The 12,823-nt window shown below is 37.5% G+C and overlaps 1 protein-coding gene across 1 annotated transcript in view; it reads right to left on the bottom strand.

Moving 5' to 3' along the window:
• Positions 1 to 12,823, bottom strand: part of LOC135883325 (transformer-2 protein homolog beta) — a 34,597-nt gene continuing 21,774 nt past the window's right edge. Inside the window, exons 3-9 of the mRNA XM_065410369.1 lie at positions 12,138 to 12,300; positions 10,535 to 10,723; positions 7,372 to 7,487; positions 5,907 to 5,990; positions 2,241 to 2,306; positions 847 to 920; positions 1 to 413 (exon numbers count right to left, since the gene is read on the bottom strand). Of these exons, the coding sequence (XP_065266441.1) occupies positions 403 to 413; positions 847 to 920; positions 2,241 to 2,306; positions 5,907 to 5,990; positions 7,372 to 7,487; positions 10,535 to 10,723; positions 12,138 to 12,300 (703 nt within the window). The 3' untranslated portion in view covers positions 1 to 402. The remainder of the gene's footprint in view (positions 414 to 846; positions 921 to 2,240; positions 2,307 to 5,906; positions 5,991 to 7,371; positions 7,488 to 10,534; positions 10,724 to 12,137; positions 12,301 to 12,823) is intronic.

Here is a 12,823-nt window from a genome sequence, read left to right as displayed (position 1 = left end):
TTTGGGAAGTAAAAATCAAACTGTTTATTATTTTTTACCATTTGAAAGCATTTTACACAGGTTTTGATCTTCAGAATATCCTGGAATCAGTAGAAAAAACTTTAAATGAACAGTTTTGTATAATAGAAACCTTTCAGCAGTCAAAATTCTGACTAAAAAAATACATGCAAAACATACTCCTCTCAAAAACACAACTTTGAACAAAGCACCGAACTACACAGATATGCAGAATGAAACAGCATTTTAACTTCACCAAAAAGTAGTCTTCATAAAAGGTGTAAAAGTCACCTATTCACTAGGCACTGCTCACTTTTTAAACAGAATAGACAATAAAAATATTGTCCACATATCTGCGATCCCAGCTCAAGGGCTGTAGTTAGAAATTCCTCTAAACTTCATGTTTTAATAGCGACCTGTAAGAGGAAAAAGTAAACATACATTAATTCATTTTGTAATTACTAATAGGCTAAATCTTTAAATATATCAGTCAAAGCCTTTCAACATCTGTGATCACCTTGTTCAAGTGGGTAAACAGAAATTCAAGAGCTAAGGGCTTGTCTGCATAGGGAAATTTACCAGTATTAACTATAGCACTGATCTTCCCTGTGTAAGCAAGCCCTCAGACACTTGACATATGGAGGACTGGTGTTTCAAGGTACTGAGAAACTGACATTTGCCTTGTCCTTAAAAGGTGGTCACTTGCTTGGAGAACTCAGTTTTTTTTCAAGGGGCATTAAATTAGATGGCGAGAATATTAAAGATCCAGTAGTCGTGCTCTCAATTCTTTCTTCTACATGGAAGTCATCATCCAATCAATGACACAACCAATTCTAAAACAAGACTTACGAGGTGAATAGGATCGAGATCTGGAGCGAGATCTGTAACCTCCTCGGCTGTAGTATGGGGATGGTGATCTTCTCCTGTGGAAAGGATTAACATGATAATTAAGCTAATTCAGGTTGCAAAGTAATTAACACTGATATACACAAATACAAATGATACCAAGAAATACCATATTATAATTCGCCTTCAACACCCCTATTGCTGATTAGTCTACATCCCATGAATACTGGTCACCAGAAATTTAAGGTTAATCCGGTCACACATGCACTGTAGCTGCCTGTGCAGCATTCTTAACTAGCAGTTGATTCACTGAAAACCTCGCACTGCAGAGCTGACAGGAGCATCTGTATACTGTATTGATAGATGCTACCTAAAAGTCAGTAAAGGTACTAGAACATAATGGCCATATAGGGTCACACCAATGGTCCATCTAGTGAAGTATTCGGTCTTCCAACAGTGCTGGATGCTTTAGAGGGAATGAACAAAGCAGGGCAGTTATTGAGTGATCCACTCCCTGTTGTCCAGTCTCAGGATCTGGCAACCAGCCACTTAAGCACACTAACAGCATGGGGTTTTGTCCCTGACCATCTTGGCTAATAGCCATTGATGAACCTACCCTCCCGGAACTTTTCCAATTCTTTTTTTAACCTAGTTATACTCTTAGCCTTCACAACATCCCCTGGAAATGAGTTCCACAGGTTCACTGTGTGTTGGGTGACTGCATGCCTACAAAAGCTAGTAGTGTATGAAGAAAGCAAGCTTGAGGTACTTAATATTTCCAGAGAAAAGGTTTCATTTTAGATTTTAAAAAACAAACCATGAGTAATGCCAATGTTAATTTTTGGACTATTAAATATTCAGAGCCTGAGAAACATTAATCTTATCTGTAATCAAACAGCATACCATATGATAAGCAACAAACCAATACTACTTATCTTAGATTTGTTCCCAATTTAAATATTTATTTGGAGATGAATAGCTAACACCAACAGCTGCAATCTCCTTCCCCCCAGCCCCCCAAATCAAGGCTCTCTACATTTGTTTCCCCCCCCACTGGGTCTTGTCCCCCAGCACTAAAGTCCACAGAACAGTTTAAGAGTAACTGAAAAATTCATAACTTTGGCACAGATTGTGAATTTTCTACGCGTAAAGCTCCATCAGCAGCCTATATAATATATATAATGTTATCACCAACCTATATAATTTTAATCAGGTGGACTTTTGTTTTAATGAGTTCTGTGGCTCGCTGAAGAATTGTATTCATTCACTAGTGACTACTCCACTTTCTTTTAATGCTTTTGGATGTACATTAGGCCTCAGCTGTTTGAATTTTTTAGGCAGGCCGTTTCATGAACATTTCTACTGTTCTTTGGATATTAAATCCTGTCTAAGCATACCTGTAGATCTGATCCCTGTCTTGGGCAGCTCTCCATCCTCCTCCTCCTCCTCCACCACCTCCTCCTCTGTGAAGACAGAAGCAAAACAACATTTTTCGCACTATTATTTTCAAAGGTATAAAATAAGGAAAACAAAGCATTATATCTAATATAAAACTACAGTTGGATCACACAGGAAAGACAAGAAAATACCTAAATAAAATTTGCTGCATTGTGTAAGTGTAAGCTACCTGTCTCATCACAGTTCATTTATGTACTATACCCAGCATGGCTTGGCAAAAATCACAAAGTGTCTGGGAAAGTTGAGGAAATCTCATGGTCCAGTTTACCAATATTGTACGTTATAATTTCCTATCCTCCAGGTAGCAGCAGTTTGAGATTATCTTCCATTTTAAATTGAAGCAAATGCAGTCACATTACTCTGTGCAAAAATTTGTACTTGCTCACTCACCAGGGAGCAGTAGTTTTGTTTCGAAATGAGACAAGTAAGATCAGTTCATTCTCATGATAGGATTTCACGCATTAGCTAGTAAAATTCTCATTATCATTTTAATGAAACTGTCTTAATTATGTAGTGGGGAAGTGGTTACATTTGGTATAAGGTAGCCAAATATAATATACTGTAAATGTTATACGTTATACACCATCTACAAACGTGCCAGGTGTCTTGCAATGCAAATACGGTCTCCGGTCCAAAGACATTATAATCAAAGTTCTAGACAAGACTCAAATGATGGAAGGAAGGAGGAAAGGAAGGAAATGTTAGAAAAATAAGGAGATGATTACTTTGGAATGAACACACTATATTGATAATTTTTCTGTTTGAAGTTACACAGGTAGTCTAACATACATAGGTCTGTCCATTCTGCTTTCCTCTCTGCCCCTGCTCATCGCTGCAATCTCTGTGCTTATTTGCAGCATAGATGAGGCCACAACTCTGCCCTTTCACAATGATCCTTTGGGCCTAATGGAAGGATGAGGGGAAAAAGAGGGGATAAGTGGATATTCAAAGACCTTTAACTTTACTTCTCAAAGGCCAGAAGCAAAATGATAAAAATTAACACTTCCAGTGAGAGGCAGGCAGGAAAGGAGACTACATACTGAATATTTCTAATTAGGAATTCCTTATCTATTTTTTCTAAAGACTGAATAGAATTTTATTCAAATAAGATCTCCTAGTACAGCACCAATGTATGTAATTAGTATCTGCTTGCAGCAAAAATGTTATTTATATTACTTAATTTATGACAACACTCCTAGTTCCATAAGATCTGGCTAGGCGAGAGTACATTTCCTTAACACAAGGGGACCTGCTCCATGACTAGGGTTCCTAGGCACTATGGTAATACAGTACAAATAATAGTGTGAGGGAGTTAAGTTCTAACACGTCAAAAAGAGATAAGGCATTTTAGCTATAAGGACAACTGGTGGATTCTTAAACATCCAGACACAGGAAGTAAGATTGTGGCTTAGCCTCAGCTTCAATTATGATAAAGGCTGTAAATATGCTGCAGAACAAGGCAAAATCCAAAATCTACCTGCTTATTTTTAAGTAAGGGTAGGTGGAAAGATTGAGGCCCAGACAGTTTGTTGAAATTACATAAGGTGGAGCCCCTGTATTCTTACCAAGCGTTTCTGTTCTAAAAGCACGACACTTCTAGAACAAGAGTGTATGTAACAGGTAAAGGGGAGGAGAAAATAGTGGATAGGAAGATGAATATATGGAGAATGTGTACAACTTATGAATTTTGGTTGATCTTGTGAGGTTACGAAAATTTCTGTATGATGAAATGCCTCTGTCTGTATGTATCCACCGCTGCTGACAAGGCTGTAAGCACATATCGCCCAGATGAGATACAATGGAGAGTAGGTAAGGTTAGATACTATACTCTGGCTGGTCAATAGTTATGCTAAAGAGATTGGCCAGAGCTGGGAGAAGCCATTTGGCTGTAGGAGGGGAGTTCTGGAGAGTGGAAAAATTATCAGCAGCAGAACAAAAGCAGGTGTTTGTGGTGAGACATAAAAACATGAGGGACTCAGAGCCACATAGGATGCTCTGGGCAGGAGAAGAGACAGGCCTGGCTACAACATAAAGGGAATAAAGCAAGTAACATTTGGAGGATTCGTTGACTCTCCAAAATGAGAGACTTTCAGATTTAGAAAAAAAGGAAGCATGACCAATTTTGAGTGATTATTACAGAAGGAGACAAAATAAAGTAAGGTTGTCCTAGGAGGAGTGACAGGAAAAAGGACTAAAGGAAATAGTTGCTCAGAAGGGATATTTTGACCCAGCTACGGAATAAAAGATTTAAGATCTTATAACTGCACAAAATCTGCCTTAGGCCTGATGATAGGAAGTCATTAAAATACACACACAAAAAATGAACTACTAGATATTAGCTTAACATTTCAATTGTGTCTTGACTCTGTTACATGGTCCAACTTTGTTCACGCAATCAATCTGAAAATTCAGATGTAACATGACATTTTTCATCAAGACCACCACCAACTAGCTATATTCAAGTGTGTTTTAAATAAATTTCAAACAGTTCTACAATTTATCTATGGCAACATATGTTAACTATGAACTTTCAGTCACATTAAGTACAACCATGCTAGGTTTGTCAGACTTAAATCCTCTGCAAAATAAAACCGCTATTAAGCCTTGTTAGCACTGCCACTTTAAACAGTTGCCCTCTATCCTTTTATCTATATCATAGAATTCAAAGTTCCTACACTACCCCTGCATTCTACAGTTTTATCTACAATTCAACACTGCATGTGTCTAACGTTTCACTTTCTCCCTTAATTTGTTTTATCTTCTCATTTCCTAGTTAGTAGCTGTGTTGGTGGATCCTGAAGCAACTGTTGTCCATAACAGGCTTTACAACAGCAAAATCCAACTATGGGTGCCAAGGAGTTAGTTGATAGATATGAAGCCGTGAAATAGGATTGCCCTCTGTTTTGTAGAAAGGCTATGTGACATTTTCATAGTACATCTGTCCAGTATAAGGACAGGTTTAATTTATGACCTCATCTACACTCTAACTTTCAAAATAATCTTCCACTGTTGTACGCCAAATGGCAATAACTTTGAGCATTGGTGGTCACTGCTATTTTTACCGCTGTGTTGACTACGTTTCTCCAGAGCATGGCTAGACCACCAGATGGGAAAATGCAAGTGGCAGAGGTCTATACTAGTACTTTCACCACTGCTGTCTCTTGGGAGATTTTTTTTCTTCCCCTTTTGGGCCAGCATACAGAAGAGGTGTATATGTGTGCTTGCTCTTAAAGCTGAAGTATTCACAGCATAGACACTATTAAGCCATTAAAATTATACAGATATACATGTAAGTATAGCATTATGGACTATTTATGTTGAAATTAAATCTCATTCAAACTGAAATTCTGATCTGTCTGTCACACTGGCTGTACATCAAAAATAACAGATGGCAAACAACAATTATTTGCAGTAAAGGCCAAAGATTTCAAAACCAGAGCTTGGATGTAAAATAGTGACTTCAAATGAGTTTCAAAGGTACAGTTATAACATTTAATAAGTTCAAAAGAAATGCAAATAATTTACTTCCAAAATGCAGGAGTTTCAAGAGAAACTCTAGCCCCAGGTGATCTGCACATATTTTGTATTTGTTACTAGTGGCTCACCTATAAGATCTGCTGTAATATTCACGATCATCATACCCTCTGTCATACCCTCTGTCATAGTAATCTCTTCGTCGGGAGCTGCCACTGCATGGAACAGTGAAACAAAGTTACAAAAATACAAAATACTGCATACAGGCAAAGGCTGGCTGAGCTAACAGTACTGTAGGAATCTTCAAATAAGGTGGCCAGGAAATGTAACTGCAAACTTAATCTCGATTTTACTTTTTGACATGAACACTAAGTTTAAATATTGCAGGAGGAATTCTTTTCTAAGACAACTTTCACCTATTCGTAACTTTCGGGGGGGGGAGTCCCTTTTGGAAGGATTTTTCCTCAGTGAGCCCAGTATCATAGAAGATTAGGGTTGGAAGAGACCTCAGGAGGCCATCTAGTCCAACCCCCAGTAGTGACTTAAAATGTACCAGCTACTAAACTGACTTTTCACTTTTGTCAGCTGACAGCTTTTTTGTTTTCTTCAAGTGTTTCAACTTGAGATCTTAGTTCTCATGTGCCTTTCATGGGATGAAACCAAAATTTTTAATACAAGCTTTTTAGATCACAAACTCAGATTTAAAGCTACAAGTTTAACATTTCTGGGTATGGCCTCTCCTACTGTTGGCCTCTAACTGCCCATGCCCTCTTGGTTTTCCAGGCCTCATTTCCCATGGAAAACAATTATGCTGATAGATCTGGACGAGTCACATCTGCCAACTGGAAGCAAGTTAAGAACGGACTAAATTAAGGAACATTAGACAGTTGGAGACAAAGTACTGAAATTGATGCATTTTTGGTGCATTAGTTTTTTTTTTTTTTTTTTTTTTAAAGCCTTCAAATGTTGTATTACCAGTAAGTGAAAAAAGTTCATGTAGTTTTATTTCTATTTATGGTTATCTAAACACAATGTTACAAGTCACTAAATTATTGTACACAAATGCATCTGGACTTTTTACAGTTGGAAAAAGCATACAACCTTTGAGGGCTACCCACAAGTAAGAATTAAATACAAGTTATGGAATTTGCTTCAACGATAACTACACAAGTTTGTCATTTTCGTAAACTGAGTGGCAGTTACTTTGCTAATAAGTGCCATCATTTGACATTTTAAAGGTTGCTTTATCTGAAAATAGAATTTTTAGATCAATTACATTTTTTCCTGACAGTGTTGTTTGATATGTAGCCGCAATGTTGACTGGCATGATTTTAACATTTGGTGCAAGTACACAAATCAAGGTGCACTACTATTTTATGCCCATATACCAAGAGTTGCATGTCTATACCAGACTTTTGAAAATCTGGGCCTTTAACAAAAAGCACCAATAAATAAATAAATAAAAATCAGGATTGTGTTGATACAGAATTCCTACAAGAGCACAGATAATTTAGCAAAATAAAACAGACTACGTGGCAAACTAAATGTGCATTTCCTTTATGCCACTTGTGCTATTCAATTTCTGAAGTAACTTACTAAGTTGGTCTCCCCATATAGATTCCAGGTGTAGGGGTGTGAGGCCTTTTTGTTATGGAGAAATCTACCCGGATTCTTCTCCCATCAAGTTCCATTCCATTGGCACGCTCTTTAGCCTATACGGAGTGAAACAATCATGATTTAGACAGTTTTAACTGCAAACAGATTAACTTCAGCCTAATAACTGCTAACACAAGTTTCTATCAGCTACTTCTCCTCCTTTCCCAACTAGCTGGGGTTGTATTGTTGATCTGTCTTTTCTAAGCTTGCCAGTCCAATGCTTGCTCCATATCCACTTCGTCTTCCCTTACAGTCTATCCACCGTTTACTTGGCTGTCCTCTTGTTTTCAGCCCGCAAACTCTAGTCTCAGATGAGTCCCTAACGGGATGCCTTTCATCCATCCTTGTACATGCTGATACCATCTCAGCTTCTTCTTTTATAGCTTCTCTGATACTGCAAACCTTGGTTTCATGCCTGAGGACATCTTTCCACATGTGGTCCTGCAAGGTCTCCCCTCAAACATCTCATTTCAATAACTTCAAGTCTTCTCAAGTGCCTCTCTTTGGTTACCCATATCTCTGATCCACACAGAAGAGCTGGTCTTACCATGGTTTTCTATAGTTGCCCCTTATGTAATCTTGGCATTCATTTATTAGAAGTCACTCCATTTACCTTGCACCAGACTTCCTCCATGCTCAGCTATCTTGGTTATGGTTCTCAGATTTCTCTATTTGTCACTAACCAGCCCCACAAGATAAACACAGATGATACCTGATTTAGGCGCTGGCCCTCAATGTTGATATTCATCTGTCTTAGTTCTGAGCAAGTCACCCACATGATTTCTCTTTTCTTTACTCATTTTGACACTATAGTTTGTTAGTTCCCTATTGCCTGAACCAAATCTTCCTCACCATCGGCCATTAGCAAAATTTAATTTGTATAGATCGTCATACAACCTTCAATTTGGATTTACTTACCTATGAAGTCTATCACAATTATAAATAGTAATGAACTAAGCACTAATCCCTGGTGGAGTCCAACCTTCACCTTGAAGCCTTCCTTGAAACACTGAAGGGCAACTGGCTCTTTTGTCTTGGAACCCTCATACAAATCCATCACCATCTGGACAAGATCCTCCAGTACCTCACAGAATTAGAGATGCACCAGCAGTCATGTATGTATTTTGCCAGATGCTCGCTCTCTCTCTCTCAAAAAACAAAAACAAAAAACAAAAAGCTCCACACAACAAAAAAGCCCAACCAATGAAGCATGCTAGATATTTTCCTCCAGCTTCTTTATCAACTGTCTGCCAATGAATACACCATCTATTGTCCATTTTCCTTTTCTAAAGCCAAACTGCTTCTTTCCTTAAATGGGCTCCACATTTCAGAGAATGCAGCTATGATTCTCAGTTTCACGCAGTGGGACAGAAGCTTCAAACAGTTGTGTAGGTACTTTTGTGTTTGTATATCGGTACCAATATGGAATTCTCTTTTCTTCCCAGAGTGCAGGATTTGTGTGAGCCAATGTACCCTAGCCTCTCTCAAGGCTTTGATCATTTCCACCATCACTTCATCTGGACCTACTACTTTTCCAGGTGACCTGTGGGCAGACCTCAAAGGCATCTACATTCATAATTACTGCTTCGCATGACAATGCAGCATATAAAGGGTTTTCCACATTAAGTAGACCCCCAGAATTTTCGCTGTCAGTTACATACAAGACCCCTGCATCCTTTATGAATGGTGTGTTCACTTTGTCATCTTCCTTTTGTTTTTTGTCCGTGAGATCATATATATTTTCTTTTTGGCAAATTGAGAACAGTTGTGCATCTCATTATACAGCGTATCCAAAGCTAGGTTTCTTGCCTTCTTTACTGCTTGTCTGGAGGCTCTATAGGTAGCATCCACTTCTTCTGAAGGGTTATTTTCCTGATGCATGTTTCATTGGAGCAAAGCTCATACTGGATCCATTTGCCAGTTGCGACCATTACAACCAATGTGCTGGGGGTACCAGTGGTTTGCTTGGGGTAACAGTACACGCATCTTCAAATTGAGTTTGTATTTAGGAGGGTAACTCTGGTACAACTGGAGATTTACCTTGTATTTTTGTTTAAAGCATAACTCACACCTTTATTTTGTTCTGAGATACCAACAAGGGACAGGATCTAATAATTCCTCAAGATGGCTTACAGCTCTTATATGATGAATAGAGTTAGTCTTCTGGGATATGTGTAAGTTACTTTCCCCTCCAGCTGTGAATGGGCAACATTAATAGTCTAACTGCCATGGTCAGGTTCTAGTCTCCAAGTGCTCTGAAAAGGTGTTCATTTTTATTTATTGACATTTGAAATTTTGTTTCAACGTGTATTTTAAACACAATATGATTGTGGCTCTGGGCACATATTTGATTAATGAGTAATATAAAAACTAAAAAACTAAAACCATATAAACCTTTTAAAATATTGTTTTAAGACTATCATATATATTTACCCACTTGTCAAGACCTACATCCAAAAATCAAATGCACCCCAGGGGAGAATTAAAAGTGAACTGGTTTGTAAGCCTGATTACATATTAAAATCCTCCATTCAGTTGATTTAAATACTAAAATAGCGTTTCATTCATCCCAGAGAATCACAAAGCAATTTACAATTATATTCATATAAACAATACTAGTGAAATGCAACAACCAACCAGCAGGAAAAAGCAGCTTTGGTCAAACACATAACCAGCTGTGTGGAACTATTTATTTCTCACTAATGTAGGGGCTGAATTGACCATACTGAAATCTTAACCTGTGGTATTTGAAATAGTTATCACTAAATCATTCCTTTCAGAAGCTTGCTTTTTAACCACTTGGTCAAATCAGTTCGAGTAAATACATTCATAAGCCCATCAGTTATTTTGAAGAATCGTTAATAGACTACAGAAAACAAATGCCAATGCTTCCAAGATTGCTATTCTTGTTTTTGTCCAGGTGCATATTTTCCTTATAGCAGTTTCAAATATTACTGAATACTGTACCTTAATTCCTTTTCTACACTGTCTCAAACAAAGGTTTAAAAAACACATTTTACAGGGCTATGTACTAATTATGCAGGAATAAGTTTTTAACAGTTGGGAATTGAAAATTTTAGAAGTGTTATATATTCCAGCTTACCTCCTTTGCATCATCAACATTTTCAAAATACACAAATGCAAATCCTCTTGAACGCCGAGACTGCTGGTCATACACAATAGAAACATCAGCAATTGGGCCATACTTGGAGAACACTTCTCTCAGGTCCCTTTCTGTGGTGTATAGACTCAATCCAAACACACCGAGACAACAGTTTGGGTCAGGATTTGCCTAGAAGAATAAAAAAAAGCTTCTCCTTTCAAACTTTCAGTAATGCAGTGACTTTATAAACATGCGTTGATTTGGCATGACTTCAAGACAGATAAAAATCTACTGCTATCTAAGAAGCTAGTTTTACTTACAACAGACATGTGTTAGGAACAAATCTTCAGACTTCGCTTTCACAAAAACATGTTTTGCATTTCTCACCACAAGAGGAGCACACAATTCCCATGCCAAACTTTGTAGTGGCATCACAACTTTATTTCCAGAAGTGGGTACTGTCTGGAAGCGCCCAATAGTCTAGCCACAGAAAAGGGTGCTGGCTGGTGAATACAAATATCTGTATATTGGTCTGCGAGCACCTCTATATTGGAGTAGTTTGGCATTTATTTTATTCCCCATTTTAGACAGTTGAGAATGAACATGACTTTTTAGTCTAGCTAATTTGTTTTTGTTTATTGAAGACATCAAGGCAGTTTTCATTCCCCAACCTTCCCTCCAAGTGTCCTCCTGATTAGGAAACTTTGGAAACTCAAAAATAAAGCCTATTTCTTTACTGAATATTTTATCTCAAGTGGGTATGTACACTTATTTGTTATTGTAGGGATGTTCTTAAGTCAGGACTGTATTGGTAGCTTTTTTTAAGTAAAAGAAAAAAAAGCATTTGTTTGGCAACAAAAATTACATGGACTTTGTAAACAAGGCAGATTAATTAAAGGGCCTACCAACTTTGACTGTACCCTTTAAAAGATTTTAATAGAAAGCTTCAGGGTTTAAGGTGTCTGAATCTATGACAAGATGCTGTGTATTTCAAGAGACTGATACAACAAATCTAGTTTATTAATTCTGAAACCTACACACAAAAGGTAATTGTCAATCAGACCTGTTTAAGAGAGAACTACCATCTCAATTTAATTGACTGTGTGTTAATAGTCAATTAACATTTGTTTAGAAAAATGTCTACATTAACGTACAACTTTCAGTGAACAGGCACCTTAAGTTACTGTAAGCACTGTGAAACTTTAAAAATTACAAGCTCAAATGTGATCAAATAAGGAATATCCAAACATTAATGTACTGAAGAATGAGTTACCCCCTCATAGTAAACAAAACACACAGAAGACAAAACTTACAAATACCTGAGATCACAATTTTCTTCCACAAATTATTCAAATCATCATAATGTAACATTTAAAATGTGGTAATTTATAGTTACAAACAAACTTCTCATGTTTCACTGTGAATTTTTATTAATGTAGTACACCACGAAAATAAATTTAGTTTCCAAAACTGAGAAGAGATGGAAGCGGATTGCTTTTATAGATTCCTTAGTTCAAGGGGGAGGACAAACAGATTGAAAATTGCAATAAACCCACAAACAGCTAAATTTAATAACCCCAATGTGTTAAAGTAACAGTCTTACCCTGTTTCCAACATGACGCCTACGAGTAGACATAGGGGAATGGCTGTGACTGTGTCGTCGTCGATAATCCCGACTGTAAGACCTGCTCCGGGACCTCCTGTGAGAGCGGGAACGAGAGCGTGATCTTGTATAGTGTCTACGAGAACTCCTCCTTGACCTAGATCTGTGCAGAGAAAGAACTAAGTTACTTCTGACGGGTTACCAGGTTGCAACTACACATTAACATGAGGAAATCAAATAAAAATTACCTATAAATAGAAAATGGGTAACTTAAAAATCATGTTGTACTACATCTTGTAGGGCAATACACGTACCTATTTCATCACCAGTTCTCAAGTTTCTCAACTCAATCTTTACAGTCAGATTAGATTACTTTAGGGTATTCATCACTATAGCAGGCCCCCATATAATTTCCATTGCAAAAACAGAATTCCCAACTCCATTTCAACCCCGTTGTCCAGTCATTCATAATTGTTGATTTGAAGCAGTTCATGCATAATCTAATTCCAAAAGATGAACGAATGTTTCCACAAAAAGAAGAGGGGGAAAATGGCACCTTCTTAGACAAAGATACAACAAAGAAGGGGACCAGAGATATGAGACACAAATATGACTGCAAGCACAGAAAGGTTTTTTGTTTTGTTTTTTAAAATGAGGCAAGACTGGGGAGATGACCATTGTTCATT

The sequence above is a fragment of the Emys orbicularis genome, chromosome 9 (assembly GCF_028017835.1).
Source record: "Emys orbicularis isolate rEmyOrb1 chromosome 9, rEmyOrb1.hap1, whole genome shotgun sequence".
NCBI classification, from domain to species: domain Eukaryota; kingdom Metazoa; phylum Chordata; order Testudines; family Emydidae; genus Emys; species Emys orbicularis.
This window is presented reverse-complemented; position numbering and strand designations above follow the sequence as displayed.